The sequence below is a fragment of the Anastrepha ludens genome, chromosome X (genome assembly GCF_028408465.1).
Source record: "Anastrepha ludens isolate Willacy chromosome X, idAnaLude1.1, whole genome shotgun sequence".
In the NCBI taxonomy this organism is placed as follows: Eukaryota; Metazoa; Arthropoda; class Insecta; order Diptera; family Tephritidae; genus Anastrepha; species Anastrepha ludens.
In genome coordinates, this window is record NC_071503.1 from 43,038,548 (window position 1) to 43,061,057 (window position 22,510).

General features: G+C 39.2%; 1 protein-coding gene across 1 annotated transcript; it reads right to left on the minus strand.

Moving 5' to 3' along the window:
* Window positions 1–15,364: 15,364 nt before the first annotated feature.
* Window positions 15,365–16,114, minus strand: LOC128869993 (uncharacterized). The gene has a single exon (XM_054112586.1). The coding sequence runs from the start codon at window positions 16,112–16,114 to the stop codon at window positions 15,365–15,367; it is 750 nt and encodes a 249-aa protein (XP_053968561.1).
* Window positions 16,115–22,510: the final 6,396 nt, after the last annotated feature.

The following is a 22,510-nucleotide window of genomic DNA, read 5'->3' on the forward strand; positions in this document are numbered from 1 at the left end:
CAAGCGAAGAAGAAGGTTCGTGCGGAGTAAAATAAAGTGAAAAAGGAAAAAATGGCAATTGAAAATAATGAAAATTATGTTAATTTTATTAACGAATATAAAAATTTGTGAGAGCTGTGGGATATATGTAAGTAGTGAAAAATATAAAAATGAAAATTTTAGAAAAAAAGCATACGAACAATTAAAAAATGAATACAATAAAATTGATAAAAATGCTACAGTGAATACGGTAAAAAAAAAATCATTTTCCTTCAATTCTTTCAGCAGCCTCTCGTTCGAAAATTCGATTTTTTTAAAAGCCAATTTTTGGACCAAGTTTTCTTTCTCTTCTTTTGTTGCATCTCTTCTTCCTCATTTTCGTACAAAAGTGCGTCAATATAAGAGAAGTAATTTTACGTATTTCGTCGATCATTTAAAAAATTTAATTTTACGTGTCTTCCGCTTGTACCTTTCCTGCACCACAGTTATACACAATACTGAGATTGAAGCAACGGTCGCAACGTGTTTCTTAAACAAAGGCAACACGTTGCCTCGTGTATATCTAGCTTTACAATCGCCAACAACAACAACGAAACCACCGTTTTTTTATTTTCACTGATTATTAAAATTTTACGCACAATATATTTTATTTTATAACTTTTTTCCCAAAAAAAAAAGCAAGAATGAAAAACGCACTTTAAAATTTTTAACCACTCACCAAATGGTTTTGATACAGCTGATTATGTTGACCTCAGTATATCCAGTAAACAAACTGTGGTGAAAGCTTAAATAACAATACAATTGCTAAATAAACAAAAAGATAATGCAGCGCTAGCAACGGAGGCTTTCAGTTGGCTGGTGAAGAATTCCTGGTTTATATATGTACGTCGTAGAAGATCAGAGTCCTTCAGAAATTTATAGATTTTCGAAATGTTGGAATCGGAAGGGTTAATTAATAGCGATAGTGCATCATGACCCTCAAAATTCTGCTGTCTTTGTCTATCTAGTCCAGGGCAAAAGGCTAACAAGTGCAGGATACTGACTGGAGTATTACAAAATGGACACAGGCTTGGTTGCCTCTCTTGCAGTAGATATGCATTGGCGATTACATTGTGACCAATGCGTAGGCGAGTATATGGCGTAGTATAGTTAGATGGGAGGGATGATAGATAAGTTGGTTTAGTACGATTAGGATTAATCCTGGAGTAATGGTGGCTATAGTGAAACCAGTCAGCTACTAGTTTGGTTTGCCTATGCTGTTTTATAAGTCGATAAACATCATTTTTACATAAAAGGTTTGATGTGATCGTAGGAGTAATGCTCATATCCTTGGCAGTATTATCAGCGATTGTATTGCCGTTGATGCATGAATGCCCTGGTACCCACATGATTTTGATATTATGAGGGTAAGAAATCAGGATATTTCTTATGGTTCCAATAATGTGGTTGGAGTTATTATAGTTCTTTTAGGCCTGAAAACAGGACATACTGCATGGCGTAGAGAACTGCTGTTGCTTCTGCGGTGAAAATTGAACAAAACGGAAGTAGTAGTCCATATAGGCTCTCCATTCTCTTTCACGACAGCAAAGGAAGTGTAATTCGCTTTGGAACCATCGGTGAAGATTAGCTGCCAACTAGTGCTTTTAAAGCGAGATGAAATTTCTAAAAAATGTGCGCAATACTCTGCCGATGGCGTAGTAGATTTTTGTATGTAACTTAAGTCGTTTATAAAAGATTATTTTTTTAGCACCCATGGCGGGTGATGGCCATGTGTCGTCGATAATAGTCTTAAGGGCAGTCCATTGTCTTTTGCAAAAGAGGCGCATTTGGAAATTGATGAAGCTATCTTAGGAGTCCGTGCACGCACGGCTGCCGAGTGAAAGCATTTTTGTAGCAAAGCATTAGAAGTGAGAGCAAGCTTAGGATAAAGTGTCCTTATATTGTCCTCCACATTGTCGATTAGTGATGGTAGACGTGATTCTGCCAAGATGTTTTTTATTGGCGAAGTAGGAAATGCACGTAAAGATCGTCGGACAGCAGTATGGTAAGGAGACGCTAGGAGCTTGATGTTATTTTTAGCATGTTGGCCATATATTTCTACGCCATAGTTGATAGAGGATAAGAGGAGCGCCTTTGTAACGTTGACCAGTAATTCAGAGTTGATAAGCGAGCGTTTGCAAGATAAATATTTCACAATGTTTAACTTAAGAAATAGTTTATCTTAAACGTATTTACAGTGATGTTGAAAGGAATACTTAGAATCTAATACTATACCTAGAAACTTATGACTATCTGTACAAGTAATATTTGTATTGTTAAATGTAAACGTAGGTATATTACAGTTTTGTTTCTTACAAATATGTAGTAGTTTAGTTTTATTTGGAGAGATTGAAACGCCTGAAGAAAGGGACCATGAGGAAATGCGGGATAGGATGTCTGTGAAGGTAGCCATAACGACATTTAGGTTAGGAATTTTAGAAAATAGAAGCACATCATCTGCATACATTTGGTGGGAAATGTTAGGGAAATGGGAAAAAATTGTACTAAGCTCATCAAAAGCTATAGTGAAGAGGATAACGGATAGGGGTGAACCTTGCGGGGTGCCATTGTCTAGGGGAAACATAGGGGATCGGACGTTGGATATAAGAACACTAAACTTACGAGAGGATAGGAAAGATTTAATAAAATTGTAGATTCTTGGCCCAACTTTCCACTTGCCGAGCTGCCTTAAAACGACCTGTATACCTATGCGATCAAAAGCCTTGGCAAAATCCAATGAGAGGAGCGAAATATGATTTCTCCTTGACAGAGCTTCGGAAACGAAGTGATCCAGATATAATAGAGCATCAACCGTACCATGTCCCTTCTTGAAGGCAACTTGATTGTGGTGGATGAGCTTATTTGCCTGCACATACCATGATAGTCTAGTAGCAATGATTTTTTCCATTAATTTCCCTAAGCAGGGAAGAAGAGATATAGGACGGTAGCTGTTTACCTCGCATTGTGGTTTGCCAGGCTTTAGGATAGGTACGACGGGACTAGTCTTCCAAAGGATGGGATAATTACCGGTTGAGAAGATGTTGTTGTAATGATTGAGGAGGCGAAATAAAAGAGACAAAGAGAGATGTTTTATAATGGGATAGGATATTTTATCAAATCCAGGGTTTCTACCTTTAACAGCTAAGAGAGCGAAATGGAGTTCCAGTAGAGATAAATCAGCATCCAATTCCTTAGAAGAAGAAGATAATCTTGAAGGAATGGGACGATTAGATTGGAGTTGGGAAAGTTTGCAAGCGGAAAATTCGGGAGGAAAGTTGGAATCAGAAGAGGCATTAGAGAAGTGGACGGCTAACTCTAAGGCTATATCATGGGGATATAGTAGATTGCCTTGGGATGACTTAAGGGAAGTAATAGAAGAGTGGGAGGGAAAACCAGTAAGTTTTTTTATGTCAGCCCATATCCTTTTTGAGTCGGATGAAGAAGAAATACTGCTGGTAAATTTTTGGAAGCAGCGGATCTTAGACTTTTTGGCACTGCGCCGAAAAAGGGCATTGCATTTTTTATACTAGATAAGGTTTGATTGGGTCCGACTGCGCTTGAAATCATGCCAGGCGTTCTGCTTCTTAGTTCTTAATGTTGAAAGATCGCTGTTCCACCACAAAGGAACAGGCTTGATCGGCTTTGTTGTAGAAAGTGGGATGGATTGATTTGCTGAGGAACGGATTATTTTTTAGATGTTAGAAGTTTCTTGGTTGATGTTAGATGAAATAGGAAAAGAACAAGAGAGAGTTTCGCAAGCAGACTCAAATTTGGACCAGTCCGCTCGGTCAGTTTTGAAATAGATTCTGGGTTTGAAAAGGGTTTGGGGGCGGGATAATTGGATTTTAGAGAGGATAGGGAAATGATCACTACCATGAAGATCGTCAATACAAATCCATGATGCTCTGGAAGAGAGTGATGCAGAACAAAGGGTAAGGTCAATATGTGTAAAGGATAAATGAGTAGAAAAGTGGGTGGGAGGTCCATCATTTAGGATAACGACGTTAGAAACTAGAATTGAATCTTCAATTGTTCGACCTTTTGAGTTGGAGGAAACAGACCCCCAGAGAGGGCTCCAAGCATTAAAATCTCCCGCTACAATAAAGGGGTGGGTAGAGGAAGGAATTAAGTTGTTAAAATCTGTTGCGCAAATCGATTGATTAGGAGGGGAATAACCGCACACTAGTGTGATTTTGTTGGAAGTTTGTAGTTCAATGGCTAGAGAAGCAATATTGGATTGGGGGAGAGAGGATAGGTGAGGTAGGTTTCTTTTGACAAGGATGCCAATGCCCTGTTTGTTAGACGTAATATGTGGATGATTATAAAAACGACCAACATAAGCTTTTGGGAAATGAGGAGTGACGTTGTGGGCAAGGTGAGTTTCATTTAATAGGATGACGGAGGGGTTATGATTTTTGATTAAAATTTCCAAGTCAATATAATTATTAAAGTAGCCATTCATATTCCATTGCAGAATAGATAGCATATTGAGACTATAAAAGAAAAAGTGAGTTAATTAATATAAAGGGATTAGATCTTAGAATTAGGGAGGGAGGATCGGTACTTCAGGTTCTGAAAAAAGTGGAGAAAGGGTGGATATACCCATATCTGAAGGGGGATTGGAGGGGAATAATCCAATCTGTGAGAGAGGGGGGAGAGAAGGGGCGAGAGGAGATTCGGGAGGAGATTGAATGGTGAGAGGATACATTTTATTTGGCGTAATAGTTTTATTTTGAGATATAATTGTAGTTTCTTTAATATTGTTATTTGAAGCTTTTGCTACACTTGCAAACGAATTTGGGTTCGGAGTAGGAGGAATTTGATCATTATATTTTTTGATTGCGTCACGCATACTGCATTTATTTATGGTTTTAATTTTAAGTATTTCTTTTGTTTGTTGAAACTTAGGACATAAATTTGAGGAAGAGGGATGATCTGATTGGCAGTTTGCGCACATAACTCTAGTGCATTCGGAAGGACAGTGTGGGGGGAGGTTGCACGTGGCACAAATTGCTGAATTGCGACAATTTTTAGCAGTGTGACCAAGAATCTGACAAACCTTGCAACGCATGGGATTCGGTTAAAACGGACGGACGGATAAAGTTCTCCAAGCGACTTCAATTTTGTCTGGAAGGTTGTATTTATCAAATGTTAGAAGGATGGCGCCAGTGTATTTGCGAACGACCGCGCTGATCTTGGAGAATTTGAATGCTGATTTAACACCATTTTCTTGAAGTCCTTCAACGATCTCTTCTTCGGACAAGTGAGAAATAAAAGGAGCATATATTGTACCTTTGACGCAGTTAAGAGATTCACGTAATTTAACTGTAATATCTGTAACGCCCGGCAATTTGTTGGCAACTAGGAATTTGTCAGCAATTTTCTTATTTTTAACCAGTAACAGCAGAGAACCGTCGCGAAGCTCAGTAATAATGTTGACTTCTTTACTTATTGCTTGTATGCCCTTGTAGACAGCAAAACAGGATAAATTTGTCAGCGGTTTCTTTTCATCCAGGGCTCTGATAACCAGGAACCGGGGGTCATCCGTTTTGGTGATTGGGAGTTCAGGAAATATATTCAGTGGAGAATTTTCAGGTTTTGTGCGTTTGGCTTTAGGCGACGGAGACAACAGGGCGAACCTGTTGTTTCCAAAGTTAGTGGCCCCAGGGGCCATAGTAACAAATCAGTAATTAAATTTTATCAAATTTTCAATTATATGCACTAACTAAACAAAAGAACAAGCGGCCGAAAGTAACAGGAAAAATATAACTGTACAAATGCGGTCGTTGGTTAAACACACTCAAAGAGAATGCTCGAAATATCACGACGGAAAGAAAAAAGCGACTGTACGCTGCGAGAGTTCGTTGGTGACTGTTTTTGTATTATATCCTGAGCATTTGTCTTCAGCGCTATACCAATGCTCGAACACTTGGAGCATGAAATTTACAGAAGTATTGTAACAGAAATCCCTGAGAGCGATATACATATTAGTTATACATGCTTTTAGGCATTTATCTCGTAAACGTACGTTTGCCCATATAAAATTGTCTGCCTAAATGCATGAAAAAAGTGTTAGCATAACTTTTTCGAGTATATACACATATAGGAGGATTTATTTTTTACATTTTGCTCGTCGGCTTTCGCGTTTTCTTTTCTTGGTTTTAGACTTTCACCACAAAAAAATTACGCAAACCCATGAACAAAGTTATACTAATAGAAACCTGGTCTTAATACGCGAGCTACCATCAAATTAACACATTTTATTTTTTAAAAGAACATTTATGGCGACTGTCGATCCATATTGATGGATTTCAAAAAATGTATGGATTCAACCGCTGAATAATTTTGTATATTTTAAATCCATCTAAACTTTTACATTTGCGCATTTATATATATGTATTTAACATTTAATTTAAGTAAACGTTTCAATATTTGTCCAAAAACTTTGAACTTCGAAAAGTACATGCTTATGGTTATTAATGGAATCAAATATATTTAACGAATTTTTATTTTATCTAAATCATAAAACATTCAAATGAAGCTCAAAATATTTTTCCAGTTTAAAAAAAAGCAATGTGCTTTGATGCCGTGTCACGCATGCATAAAAAGGAAAGAAAAGAGAGGATAACTATTGCGTTACGAATAATACAGTCGCATACGTCACTCGACATCGAAACAATGTTATTCATGTCTGTGTATATTCTGTTCATTTGCGTGTATTCTCATTCCGTATACGTAATGTCCGTATAAGGGAAACACGCAAATATTGTATTTTTCACACTTAAACAACGCACGCATACTTTTACCGATTTCTTTAAAACTTCACATAAACCATCTATGGACCAATACCAATGATCTGTGAAAGTTTGATTGAAATCGGTGAATGCGTTTATGCGCGAATCGGCGACTAAGGAACACAAAAAAACGTCTCCATTTTTATATAAGATTTTATTTTTTTTTATAATTATTATTTTTTAAATCTTCATAAAAATTTAAACGTTACTTTTGATTTTGTTATTAAATTATTTATTAAAATATTCTCATTTATGGAGATCACATACATATTCATATATACGTAAGTAAATATTGCTAACTTCACACTATAGAATTGTTCCGAATTTGGCAAATGGTCATATTTTTGCTGCGGGGAGATCGTGTCGGTGGATATATAAGTTAGCGCATTGCACACTTGCAAAGCTAAAACAGAGGTTTGATGATTCCCTTGAATCAGTCCCACGTTACTGGCTGTTTGTAATTAGATCGCACAGCTTACTCCCACGCCTGCTTGGCTTTTGGATTTTGTAAATAAACCTCACAGCGGTCAAGCTGATCGTCAATTAACGTACGTGACTTTGGGCAGCTTGAGGAATGTAACTGAGAATACATTCGTACCAACATACAAACAAAGCTGCCGGCGCATCTATACCAATACAAACTCATCGTTGAATAGCTACACCGCAAGTAGGGATTTAGGGTAGATTGTAAGGACATAGTTTTAGTTGAGATTTGATATTAATAAAGAACAGTCGAAAATAGAAAAGTGGCCCCCAACCGGCGAAGAACCCTTCAATTAATCAACCAAGAATAACTGACAAAGAACTCTTTAATTCATCAACGCAAGGAGAGCTAGAAAAGGACCCTTCAATTCATTAACACAAAGAGAACTGGCAAAAACCTTAAAATCCATCAACACAAGAATAACTGGCAAAGAACCCTTTAATTCATCAACGCAAGGAGAGCTAGAAAAGGACCCTTCAATTCATTAACACAAAGAGAACTGGCAGAAAACCCTAAAATCCATCAACACAGGGACAACTGGCAAAGAACCGTTTAACTTGTTACAATGCTATATTACACTATAATAATACTGTAAGTAATTGCTCGGTTTTTAATGTGTCATCCAGTGCAATTAAAGAAAAGAAATATTTTCCGAGGGTACTAAGGGAGAAAATAATATTTTTTTTTTTTTGGAATTTTTTCTACCGGGTTTACGCAAAGCAAAAAATTTACCAAAATGAGTGTAACTAGGGAACAAGTAATCGAGATTTTGCGACAACAAAATGAGCTAAATAAAAGAGAATTGAATGCCCAGTTGGATGAAGTGATGCAAACACTTCAGCGCTTAGAGCCTCCATCCGCGGAGAGTTATCTTCCCGTGGAAATAAATCCAACTGTGGTCGGGGGCAACACAAATATGGATTTAATAAAATCCTTACAAGAATTTAAGCGGGAAACTGCTTCTTATCCGGCCTGGCGTTCCGCAGCAGAATTCGCCATTGGCTACTGCAAAGAGGTTTCAGAGCAATATTATGTTGCAATGGGGTATTTAGAAACAAGATAGTAGGCCCCGCAAATGCAACGCTCGCTTACTTCTTAAATGTTTTAAATTTTAAAGCTATAATAGCTAGATTGGATAAAGCATACGCGGACAAAAGACCGCTACATGTTTTGGAAACAGAGCTCAGCGTTCTGAGGCAGGGGAGTTTCTCAATCTGCCAATATTATGATACGGTGGACAAGCAATTAACACTCATAACAAATAGAAATATAATGACTCTTTCAAACAATAGGCAGCTTGCCGACGCGCTCAATGATAGAGCTAGGGAAAACGCATTAAGAGTTTTTATTTCTGGCCTAAAGCGGTCATTATGCGTCATTCTATTTTCTGCCAGTCCTAAAGATTTGCCTTCTGCACTGGCTACTGCCCAGGAGTTAGAGAACAACCGCATGCGTTATGATTTCGCCAGAACATTTGCGGTTAACAACGTAGCAACTACCTTTAGCCCAAAATACCACAATAACTATCCTGGCAATCCCCAAACGCTTAAGGACACCCCTACTCCAATGGATGTTGACCGCGGATCCTCCGCATCCTGACGTACAAAACAGTCCAACCAGGCTTATAGAAAGGGAAATGCAGTGGGAGGGCACCCCAAAAGGGATACTAATCAATACGTGAATAAACGGGAGCACAGAAGGGGAGATTCAAAAGAAAATTACTGTGGACCGTGACAGTGATTCGGATGTCGAGATCGCTTCCAATTTCGCGATGGAAGACGAGATTAATTTTTTAGTATAAGGCCGCTCCTACCTTACATTACCAAGAAGGCGTCGGAGGGGCAGGAGCTTAGGTCAGTTTACGGTCAAATTTATAAACGGATGTAATCTCATAGAGAAAAAATGTAAGGTTTTCGTTTTGGGGAAAGTCTCAACTTTCTTCATTCTTCCTAACATAAAGGGCTTCGATGGTATAGTGGGATACGATTTCCTTAAGGAGATAGAATCTAAAATTGATACGACATCGGGATACTTATATTACGAGGGTGGTAAGGAAAAATTAAATAACGTCAAATGTGAGCAAGTTAACTCCATATATTTGGACAAGGACTCGGTCCCAGCTCTTGTGAAAAACGAGTTTGACTCTATGATTAAAAAGAATTTTAAGGCCTTTGCCGAACCTAACCGCGCTTTGCCATTTGATACTAAGGTCAAAGCTAAAATTCGTACCACCCGGTTTCGGCGGCAGGATTCATTAATAAGGAAATAGAAATATTGCTGAAGGAGGGAATTATCAGAAAGTCTAATTCGGCGTATAACTCTCCGGTCCATGTAGTAAATAAAAAAAGCCTGGATGAATATGGTAAACAAAAGCTCCGCATGGTAATCGACTTTCGAAAATTAAACGAAAAAACGATTGCGGATAAATATCCTATACCAGATATTTCTACCATATTGGCAAATCTGGGCAGTTCCAGATTTTTACTACTTTAGATCTAAAGTCTGGATTCCACCAGATAATCCTTGAGGAGAAGGACCGCGAAAAAACAGCCTTCAGCATTAACAATGGCAAATATGAATTTAATAGATTGCCATTCGGGTTAAAGAATGCGCCCAGTATCTTTCAACGGGCTATTGACGATATCTTGAGAGACGACATTGGCCAAAGTTGCCAAGTTTAAATGGATGATATAATCATCTTTTCAAGGGACGAAAAGTCTCATATTCAACATGTCGATCAGCAAAGACTAAATTCTTTAAAGATGAGGTTGAGTTTCTTGGCTTTATTGTCTCTCGAAGGGGGATAAAAACATGTCCAAATAAGGTCAAGGACATAATCGACTATAGGAAGCCGGAAACACTTCGAGCATTACGCTCTTTCTTGGGTCTTTCAGGATACTATAGAAGGTTTATACGGGATTATGCGTCTATCGTCAAACCATTAACAAAGTATCTTCGGGGGGAGAACGGTCATGTGTCATCCCACAAGTCCAAACACACTAAAATAGTCCTTGATGACGAGGCCATTCAAGCATTTAAAAGGGTAAAAAGCATTTTGGCATCGGAAGATGTTTTGCTGTTTTATCCGGATTATGACAAAACATTCGAACTAACAACAGACGCTTCCTCTAGCGCTTTAGGCGCGGTCCTCTCCCAGAATGGTCGGCCCATTACAATGATTTCAAGAACATTATCAAAAACAGAGGAGAATTATGCAACCAACGAGCGCGAGCTCTTGGCTATAGTGTGGGCCCTTAAAAACCTTCGGTATTAAGGACATCGTAATACTCACAGACCACCAGCCTTTAACTTTCGCCATTTCGAACAAAAATCCTAATACAAAAATGAAGCGATGGCGTGCGTTCATAGAAGAATTTTCGCCAAAATTTGTTTATAAACCCGGCAGAGACAACGTCGTAGCAGACGCTCTGTCCCGTCAGTTTTGAATAATATGAGTGATACAGTGAAACACAATTAAAACTATCCAGTAAACCTATTCAAAAGACAATTCATAAAATAATTTTTCAGAAAAAAATTCGTTATACTATAAATTACGACACAATAGTAAATTTGTTGCAGAATCTCAAGAAACTCGTAAACCCTAGCGTTACAAACGCTCTTTGTTGCGATCTCCCGACACTATCAGAGATCCAGGGACGTCTTGTCGAAGCATTCCCGGGGGTTAAATTTATTCATACGGAAAAATTTGTAATCGATCTAACTAATCCGAACGATCAACAGGAAGCAATAGCAACGGAGCATGCCCGTGCCCATCGATCTCTGTCCGAGAAATCGATCTCTGTCCGAGCAAATTCTATCAGAATACTACTTTCCCGACACGAGGAAAATGCTCAGGTCAGCTGTATCAAATTGTAAGATCTGTCTGGAAAATAAATACCAAAGAAAACCACTAAATCCGGAAATTGGGAGAACTCCAATCCCAGAGCGCCCAGGAGAAATTCTCCACTTAGTCATTTTAATTACTGGAAAGCAGCTATTCTTAACTGCTGTTGATAGGTTTTCAAAGTTTGCAATTGTTAAACCTGTTATTCCAAGATGTACCATTGATATAAACGAAGCTTTAAAGAGATTTAGGTACAACAGTACAGATAGAAGGCAGGAAAATTCATAAAAGTAATTTACGATAAAATCAATTTCAGATTGCCGCTTGCCCTAGTCTCCGTCACTAGAGCCAATTTAATTGACTACACCTCCTCACAAGTTATTACCATTCCTCGGGGAAATGTGGCTATTTATAATGAATTCATTTACCTCGTGCACACCACCAACTTAACAGATTATCACCAGATAGTTTACGAAAGCCGATGGTTCACATCAAAATCAAAAAATCAGGTAGTGAACGAAAATATTTTGAAACAACAAGGTGAGGAAATACTACACAGATTTCGCACTTTGGAAATACCTAGGAGAATTGCAAGGTCAATAGATTTTCTGGGGTCCGCCTTAAAATTTATAGCCGGTACCCCGGACCACGAGGATTTTGAACTGCTCTTGACAAAGGAAAGCATGTTAATAGAAAACAACAATAGGCAGATTAGAAATAACTCCGATTTACAAAATAGAATTAACGAAATTACCAACCAAATCAATACACTTCGCGGAAATCAAACGGTTTGGATATTGAAAGACGAGGAAACATTGCTCTGTGAAAATTTGGTAAGAAGAAATAACCATATAATCAGCAAACTAAACAGACTAGCACTCTACATTGTGTTGGCAAAAAGTAATATCATAAATCCACTTGTTTTGGATGACGAAGAGATGGATCAAGCGTTCAATTCCGAACAGTTACCCTTTAGTTTAAGTAATTTACTTTGGTTGGTTGGTTGGTTAGAGTGGTGATTCATCCAGAATCCAGCTAGCGCTTCCGCACCATTTTGTTGCCACATCCTCGTTACCAAATTGTTTAACAGTTATTTGCAGCAGGATTATATCCAGTCTGTGCGGTTTAGGAACCTTATTAGGTCGTTGACGTCTAAGCCAGACAGTTGCTCGAGACTCTCGAGCAGCGGTTTGCCCAGGGTTAACATTCTGTCCTTCCATAGGGCAGGGCATTTACAGAGGAAATGGAAGATTGTTTCTTTTTTCTCCGGTTGTTTACAACTATGCCAGTATGTTTTGTGAGGGATGCCCATTTTAGCGGCTTGTTCTCCGATAGACCAGAAGCCAGTTATGACTGCCGTAAGTCTACAGGTGTCCCGTCGTTTCATGTTTATTAATGTCAACGATTGCTTGAGGTTGTAGGTGGGCCATAACGTTCTGCTGATTTTGCATTTCGCCTGGTCTCTCCATCTACAATCTGCAATTCGAAGGTATTTTAGGGAAATTGCATTCTTGACCGCACCTAGTGGACTGAATATTGGTACTGCAAGAGCGCTATTCATGGCAGATCCCCCTCTTGCCAGTTCATCAGCTTTTCGTTACCTTCTATGTTCCGGTGTCCCGGGGCCCAAATTAAGGTTGCTCTATGGTTTTCACTCAAGTTGGTGAGGCTATTCCTACTTTGCTCCACCACTTTAGAGGTTGTTATAGTCGCGTCCAGCGCCTGGACTGCGGCTTGGCTATTCGAAAGAATAGCGATATTGCCCTTAAAAGAGAAATCTGCGTTTAGTAACCTACAGGCTTCCCCAATTGCTAGTACTTCCGCTTGGAAGACGCTCCTGTTATTAGGGAGACGTACAGATTTTTCAATTCCATGTCTATGAGAATATATCGCACCCTAAATACAAAAGGGTCACAACTCAGAATGTACCTTCTGCTCAAATATGAACGAGGCGTTATCAATAAAACGGTCCACGGATGACATATGGCAAAAATAAATAATTTATTTTTTGGTAGGACTGTTATAAGCTTACATGGCAAATTTCAGCGTGATATGTCACATAGTTTGTTTTCTGTGCTACTGTAAACAAGTCAAGCTCGAGTGTGGAAAATTTTGAGTTGTGACCCTTTTGTATTTAGGGTGCGATATACCAGCTCCAACACCACAATCCATTTGACTGCTATCTGTATAGACTGTGGTATCGAAGTTGTTTAGAGAGAATCCCTTGTTCCATTCTTTTTTAGATGGAAAGTGTGTGGCAAAATTCCTATTGAACGTTACCTTCGGGACGATGTAGTCAGTCCTCACCGAGGTTAACTGAGTTTGTCGCAATAATAGACCAGCGAGACCATAAGTTTTTCCTTTCCAGCGGTCCGCTTCATTTAACCTAAATGCACTCATGGTTGCCGTCTTCTTTATATGTAGGTCTATTGGAATAACGTGTGTCAGTGCATTGAGAGCCTCTCTAGGACATGATCTGATTGCACCGACCGTTATTGCACAGGCTGATCTTTGTATTCTGCCGAGTAATTTGGTATTGTACTCTCTCCCTAGAGCTTTCCACCAAACTACCGAACCATACGATAAAATGGGTCGTATAACTGCCTTATACAGCCATAATGTATGCTTAGGTTGAAGACCCCATCTTCTTCCAAGCATACGTTTGCAGGCATACAAAGCAATTTCTGCTTTCCTTACCCGTTCTTCGACGTTTAACTTCCAGCTAAGTTTGGAGTCCAGAATTACTCCTAAGTACTTTGCACTGGTTGATAGTGACAGAGTTTGTCCGTTGATATTTGGTAGGGTGAAAGTTGGTACCTTGTATCTGGTGGTAAAAAGCATAAGTTCTGTTTTACGCGGGTTTAAACTTAGCCCACATCCTGTGGCCCAAGAGTTAAGCTCGCCTAACGCCCTTTGGATGATCCCACTGATCGTATTTGGACGCAGTCCTGACACCATTAGCACCACATCATCAGCGTACGCCACCACTTTTACCCCACCTCCGTCAAGTTTTGTTAAGATTTTGCTGATCACACATAGCCAAAGAAGTGGAGATAATACTCCCCCTTGTGGGGACTTTTCTGTACAATTCCCAATTACCCGTCGAGTAGCTGAGGTTAAACGTTGATTTAGATTTTTCCCTTAGTTTTAAGAGCTCACTGCTCCACCAAGGAGGGTGAGTTTGTTTGCTAAATAGTATGGGGCAGGACGTTTTGTAGGCCCTACTAAATGCCTTTTTCAGTGTTATGACCCTACTCTCAAGGTTTTTCGTGAGAGTGATTTGAGGGATAGGAGTCTCTCCTATCCTCTTGTTTACTGTATTTTTGAACCTCTTCCAGTTGGTTCTTAAAGGATTTCGATACGGTAGGGGTGGATCTACCTTAAGATCCAAATCGTAGAGGATCCAACTATGATCAGAAAAGGTCCTTTTATTGGATACCCTCCAATTATCTACCCTTACTGAGCTATTTTCAGACAGTAGAGTAACATCAATCACTTCCTCCCATCCTCTGAAGTACTCCGTACTAGGAAAGGTTAAAGTGGGAGTGTTACCCCTGTTACATACCGATAAGTTAGTATTAATAATAAAATTATATAAAGACTCACCTCGGTCGTTTGTCTCAGAGCTTCCCCACAATGCATGCCTCGCGTTAGCATCGCATCCGAGCAGCAGGTTCTTATTTCTGGCTTCACACACAAGCCGACGAGCCTCCTCGGGTGGTGCTGGCCGATCATGTGCCATGTAGATGGAAGCCAGTATGATACCGACACCGTCAGCGGCTTCTACCTCCACAGCTGTCACATCCTGTGAACAATATGATGGGATTAAAAATATGTTCAAATGTTTCTTAGCTACAATACAAGATCTGGGGTTACCTTCAGTCCGTTTGTAAAAAAGGTTGTGGTTGTTCCCAGTAAACCCCTTCACCTCGGTGCTCCGCACCCAGGGCTCCTGGATTAAAGTGATGTCGACGTCCTCCTCCGTCAGGAAAACGGTTAGGTTGTCCGTTGCAGTCCGCGAGTGCTGCAGGTTTATTTGGACAACCTTGAGACCCATGCTGCTGGTCGCTTTACAATTCGACGGCGTCGCCAAGCCGCACTCCGGGGTGCTGCTCATTAGCGCCGTCGTTTTTGGTAGATGCGGCGTCGTCAAGCTGCATGCCTGTCGTCGACCTCGTCCTGTTCATCCTCCGGATTTGCAGATCGAAATATCTTCAGTTGCGTTTACCTAACGCCGAACCGAAGTTTATTGTCCACTTTTCCCAGTGGCGCGATACTCTCCTCCGATATTTGGAGAAGGAACGACACACTGTTCTTTTGCTTTTGCGGAGCCTCCACTTTGATGATGCTCCAGTCATCCATCGGAACAGTGCGGTTGTGTGCCTGCAGGTATGGAATAAGTAGCTTAGCTTCAAATTCCATGTTCGGAATCCAGATGCGAGCCCTCGGCCGTCGAGGGATTTCGCTGGCCGGGATTAGTTTGAGCCTCAAACCTTCCCAGTCGCTCTGGATCTTGCCTACAACTGTTTGCAGGAAGTTAAGGGAGAGTTGATCATCGCACTTGAGCACCCTGTATCCGCGGACCACCTCCATTGAATCAAATCCTGGCACATGACCCTCCGGGTTTGCCATGACGTGATCGACGACAATGCGGGACAGCCGTGCCTCGATTACGGACCACTTATCATATGCAGGTTTACCGCGGTTAGTTATTTCAGCAACCAACGCTATTTGCAGGTGATCCCGTGTCACCTCATTAAATGAGCGTTTGGTTGATTTTGGTATTGAAGCGGTGTGAACCGACACTTTGTGCTTCTTCGTTGGTTTGTCGCTTTCGTCCTGCGAACGATTGCGTTTCGCGGCTTCTGCCTTCTGCCTTCTGGGTGGCCTGGAACGCCAGATACTCAGCGACCATCTTTTGGCACCTTGCCTTGTCGGCCGCGTCCTTTGAATGAGTTTCCCCTTCTGCCTCATTTTTATTTACCGTCTCTGGCTGGAGGCCAAGAGTTCGTCCTCTGAAGTTGGGAACTTCCTCAGTTGGTTGGTGTCGGTCCGTGTTGTCCATTTGTCCATCTGTTGTGTCAATGGGTGCGTCCGTTTATCCGTTCGTTTTGGGTTTGTGTCCGTCCGTTTGTCCGTCGTTTTTGTAGCCTTATCCGAGTTTTTTGTTTGTTTTTGTTGTTTGTTCATTCTGTTTCGTACGGTCACCTGCCCTTCCAAAAGGCTGCACATGTCGCCATGTGCGGTGACCAATGAGGATTTAGGGGAAATAAACGGCCACCGTTACAACCTGAGGCGGCCTGGTGTCAGGAGGGCTCCGTTAAAAGACAGCCTAGTTTTATCCCTCGGCTGCCAAACCCACCCAATAGGCACGGGTCGCGTTACACCTTGGGTTGAGGGAGTTTTTTTAACGAAGTTTACGTCTTCGACCTGTGTGGTTCGTGGGAGACCTACTCTCCTACCTTCCATATCTGGGAGGCGTTCCCCTATCCACCTCCTGGGGACGCGCCCTATAGGGATAACAGGATCCCCCAAGGGAATTCACTTTTAGTATCTAAGGTAAAAGTTTTGCAAAGTTCTGATGTTATTTACTATATTCTTAAGGTTCCTAAGGTTATAAGTTTCTGTCAATTCCTAAAAATCTATCCTGTAGTCCATAATAACAGTATCGTAAAGCTAGAGACCACGCTTGCGGCAAAATGTACCGATACGTTTCAACCACTCGAGAACTGCAATGACACTTTGGTAGCTAAAGTGTGCAAACCGGCTCACTCAGATTGCTTGGGTCAGATGATAAATAATAACACAGCTAATTGTTCATCAGAACCGGCATATCACATACCACCAGTTCAAAAAATAGAAGAGGGCATCCTTATTCTTAACAACGTGCAACCAATGACAATATTTGATCAACGAAAATTGGAAATAAGGGGAACGTATCTGCTTCTTTTTCGTGACTCTATCACCATAAATGATACAACTTACGTGACAAAAATGGAACCGACTTATACCCAACCACATCCTCCAAAAATCGTATCCATTAATTACTTGGAACACCATACGAGTTTGTCCCTACCATATTTGCACCAAATTTATATCGACAACATCTCTCGCATTCACGAATTGAAGGAGGGTATATCTGTCCATCGTAATTTGTTGTGGACGATTTTTTCTTTTTCTCCATTATTATTGATCGCAATAGCAATTTTTTTCATCCACCGCAGAAACAAATTAGCAAGTAACAAAGTAAAAACTCAGACAGTAGAGGAAATTTTGACACGAGTCGAGGACGGCTCGTCTTAAGAGGGGGAGAAGTTAGCGCATTGCGCACTTGCAAAGCTAAAACAGAGGTTTTACGATTCCCTTGAATCACTCCCACTGGCTGTTTGTAATTAGATCGCACAGCTTACTCCTACGCTTGCTTGGCTTTTGGATTTTGTAAATAAACCTCACAGCGGTCAAGTTGATCGTCAATTAACGTACGTGACTTTGGGCAGCTTGAGGAATGCAGCTGAGAATACATTCGTACCAATACAAACTCATCGTTGAATAGCTATACCGCAAGTAGGGATTTGGGGTAGATTGTAGTTTTAGTTGAGATTTGATATTAATAAAGAACAGTCGAAAATAGAAAAGTTATACATACATATCGCACTTGTTACGTTAAAGCGTAACAACTCAAAATCTAAACATTTTCAGTAGAGACGAAAAACTGTTTCCGTAAATATTAATAATATATTACAAGGAAAAAAATATGTAATTGCACGAAAATATCATTAAAAACAATATAACGGTTGTTTCATTCTTATTTGTTTAGTACTTGCGCTAAAATTAAGAATTTTTGAGTTGTTACTCTTTTCCTGAAGTTTTTTTATACACTTAGTTGTGAATAAATGTTAATATTTTAAACAAACCGTTTGGTTGTAAACAGGCACAATTCAAAATGTTACACTTTATGTGACACAAATTTGTTCAAACACTTGGAGACAACTAAAAATGTAACTCTTTAGTTGAGACAAAAGAAGTAATTCTGAAAACAAAGAGAGAGTCATAACGGTTTTTTTAACGAAAGACTAGACAAATCACTGAACGATTATTACAGTGGGTAGAGATGACCACTGTACATTGTTTTCGTGCAAAAAACTAAAATTTGGAAATTTTGAGTTGTTACGCTTTAACGTAACAAGTGCGATATGTTCTCGTATGCTAACTTATATCTGTGTATGGATGAAGGATAACGAAATACTGTCTCATGGAATAGTGTATGCTTTTTTGTATGTGCGTTTGTTTTTCTACGTTCCCATAAGAATGATTATATTTCGTATGCACGTATCTATATGTTTTTATAAGGACAAAATGCGAAATGGTGAAACCTATGAAATTTTTTCAAATCTGAAACAGAAGAACTTGGAATTAAGAGACTGATAATTGATAAATGTGTATTATCTGCAGCTAGTACAACTTTACTGGTGAGTGTAGAGAAAATAGCATTCAATTATTAGACTCTTTCGTCCTAGTGCTACTGAGTAAGAACTGCTCCTGGGTCATTGGAAAAGTATGGTGGACCAAGTAATGTTTTCGTATTGGATCGTATTTAATTCGAATTTCAACTTAATGACTTCAAATATGTGTGTACGGTGTTGTATACTATAAGTCAGTGGTCGCCAACCCGTCGATCGCGAGCTACCGGTAGCTCGCAAAGGCAATTTTGGTAGCTCGCGCTGCTCACGTTGCAAAAAATCCAAAAGTCTGAAAATCATACCAGTATTAGCAAATTTCAGAAATTTTCATAATATATAGATAAACAGCGGCAACACTGCGGTAAGCGATTTCGCGCCGACAAACACGACGCGAAGTCTCGTCTCCGGATTGGCTGGAACCGTTCGAGGATCGGCTGGAACCGATTAGCGTGTTCGAGAATTTTTTGGCTTTATATATACGCAATGCACATCGACATTGTGCTCAGTTTAATACTGAACGGCATTATCAACATTCTGCGCGCAGCGGTTGGGTTAGAGTTCGAAACATTATGGCAAGCAGTAGTAAGAAGGCGAAGACATACCATTTCCATTCGGAATGGGAAGAACAATACTTCTTCACAGAAGTTAAAGGCAAAAGTGTTTGTTTGTTATGTAATACATCTGTGTCAGTTCCTAAAAAAGGAAAAATTGAGAGGCATCATAAAACTGTACATTCGAAAATTGGGAAGGCATTCCCGTTAAATTCTGCCACCAGAAAAGAAAAACTGAAACATTTAAAAATCCAGTTAATTGGACAACAGTCAATAATTTTGAAAACAATCGACAAAAATAAGGCTGCAACTGAAGCATCTTGTCGTGTTTCCCAGATAATTGCACAAAAGAAAAAACCTTATGAAGACGGGGAAATCATAAAACAAGCATTTTTGGAAGCTGCAGATTCTTTATTCGCCAACTTTAGAAATAAAGACGAAATAGTGTCTGCTATAAAATCTATGCAACTTTCTGCTAATACAGTGATGAGGCGAGTAGAAGTAATGAGCAATGATATTTTTTTACAGTTAAGAAGTGACTTAGATAACTGTATTTATTTTTCACTGCAACTGGATGAATCAACAGATGTAGTTGACACCTCACAGATGGCCATATTTGTCAGGATGGCTTTTAGTGATTTTACAATTAAAGAAGATCTTTTGAAGTTTATTCCAATCAAAGGACATACTACTGGGCTAGAGCTGTTTTCTCATTTAAAAAATCTCATCTCTTCTGAGAAAATTCCAATATCAGAAATGGTAGGCCTGACAAATGACGGTGCTCCAGCTATGGTGGGTTGTGATAAGGGGCTCGTGGCGCTATGTCATAAGGATGAAAGTTTTCCACAATTTCTTAGTTACCACTGTATTATACATCAGCAAGCATTATGTGGAAATTTTCTAAACTTGAACATCGTTATGAAACTGGTGGTGAAAATTGTGAACAAGATTAGAGCTCAAGCGTTACAAAGAAGATTATTTAAAACCTTGGCTGATGAAATTGACTGTCACTACGGAGAGCTACTTCTTCACTCTGAAGTGCGATGGTTAAGCAGAGGACGAGCGCTCAAACGTTTCAATGATGTCCTGCCTGCTATACTCCGATTTTTCAAAGAACGCGATGAACCGATTCCTGAACTGGAAAATTCGACTTGGCTGAGAGATTTTGGTTTTCTTGTGGACATTACAGATAAATTAAATGAGCTTAACTTGCAGCTTCAAGGCAGGGATAAAGAATTAGCGGTAATGATTTCTGATATAAATGCATTTATTATGACAGTAAATATCATATGGAAATAGTTTCTAACTTGAAGGAAAATTTTAAAAATCGTTTCAAGGATTTCAGCAAAATTGCTTTAGTGACACAATTTGTTGTTTCACCCTTCATGGACATTGATATACAACAGTTTGCAACTTGTGTTATGAACAACTTTGGCGAAGACATTGCTGTGACAGAAATGGAACTGATTGCTTTTCAAAGTGACTTGACTTTAAAATCTTTAGGTTCAAATACAAAATGTATATGGACTTTAGTTAGTAAAGATAAGTATTGAGTTTTATGTCGTGTTGCGTTGAAAGTGAAAGCGTTCAGTTCAACTAATTTGTGTGAATCTTCTTTTTCCAATATGAAATTTATTAAAAATAAATACCGCAATCGGCTTACAGATATACATTTGGATAACTGTATTCGAATGACTGTATCAAATTATACTGCAAATATTAAAAAAATTATCGATGAGTCAGAATGTCAACCTTCTCATTAAATATGCTCTTTTTATCTGCCCATATTTTATTTATGTAATAATGTACTATTACTGTTTTGTTGTTTTTTTAAGTCGCTTGTGATTTGCCATTATGACTGCAAAAAATTTTGTTACGATTGATAGGTGTGAACATGGATGTAGTTATGCATAAGTATAAGCACTATAAGTCGTAAGTTTATTATATATAGAACGTATATTAGTAAACTTAATACATGTATTGTATGTCGAATATAACTGTGTATTATTTAATTTATGTTGGCTTGTGCAAGTAGCTCGCTGTTTATTTCAAAATCTTGAAAGTAGCTCAACACATTGAAAAGGTTGGCGACCACTGCTATAAGTCAATATTAGGTAACATTTTTTATCTTTTGATATATGTATGTATAATATCCTCTAACTCCTAGTTGGCGCATGGAACGTTTAATGGTAATGTCTAATAAGCATAAAATTATCTTTTTTTATGCGACGTAAATATCTAAATAAAATATTTTACATAAAAATCCTACAAAAATCCAAAATAGGCAAATCAAAATTTTGCCACAGTATCAAATATTATACATTAGTGCGTAAATACAAATATTTGCATGAATATATGTATGCATGTATGTACATACATACGTTTACCGTACGCTTGCTCAGTGCTTAGGCAAAGACAAATCGACGCATCCGCATGTACTTCGAGTCGATTTCTTTTTGTGTACTTGTATACGAGCAAATTATCGTTTATCGCGTCTCGAACTTGTTACAACGGCTCACCCTTCTTCTTCTTTCACACGACCGACCACATCAATATGCCTGTTTGCCAAAAATTTAGTGATTATGGCTCTATCTTATTACTTGCTCAATGATTTAAGTGTGCAAAAACAGTTTATTGATAGTGTCGAAATATTGTGTTATTTGTTTTATTTCTTTAGTTATTGTTCTTCCAAAAAATTTGAGGTTTTTTTTATTAATCTCGCTTAAATGGTGTTATCATCGGAGAGCGACGCAATGAGCGGTTTAAAAAATGTGGGGCCTCCACGGTCGCTCCGATGATATATTTTAGAGGAATATAAAAAAGTACAAAAGCGTGTCAGTGGTCAGTTATTATCATTTATTTTCAGTATATGTCTTAATATGTATATATAAAATGTGTATTGCAATATGTAACAACTAGGTGTTATTTATTGTTAATATAAAATAGAAATATGTGATTTTATTTTACCTCGGGCTGACACGTCCTGATCCTTTCCTTTAACAAATCGCAGTGACAGTTAAAATAAAAATTGAGGCGAAGGGAACCTCGCCGAACAGCGGCGAGGCCTAGCCGCCAGTGTATTGTCGCCCGTCCTTTTATTTTGGCGCATTATGGTTGCTTGCGCACGTGGTCGAAAAGGCCCGGTTTCCAATCCACGTTCACGCCACCGTTCATGCTGCAGCGGGGGTCGGAGAGGCCTCGTCTCTAATCCCCTATCTTCATTGAGGCGGAAAGATCTTGTTTCCGCTCTGCTTGTTTAGGTGGAAAGGCCTAGCTTCCGCTCTAGACTCAGTCCTTTGTTTTGTTTTTTACAAACAAAAGGGTTTTGAATTTAATAGTGGTAGGTGGTGCATTGGCTG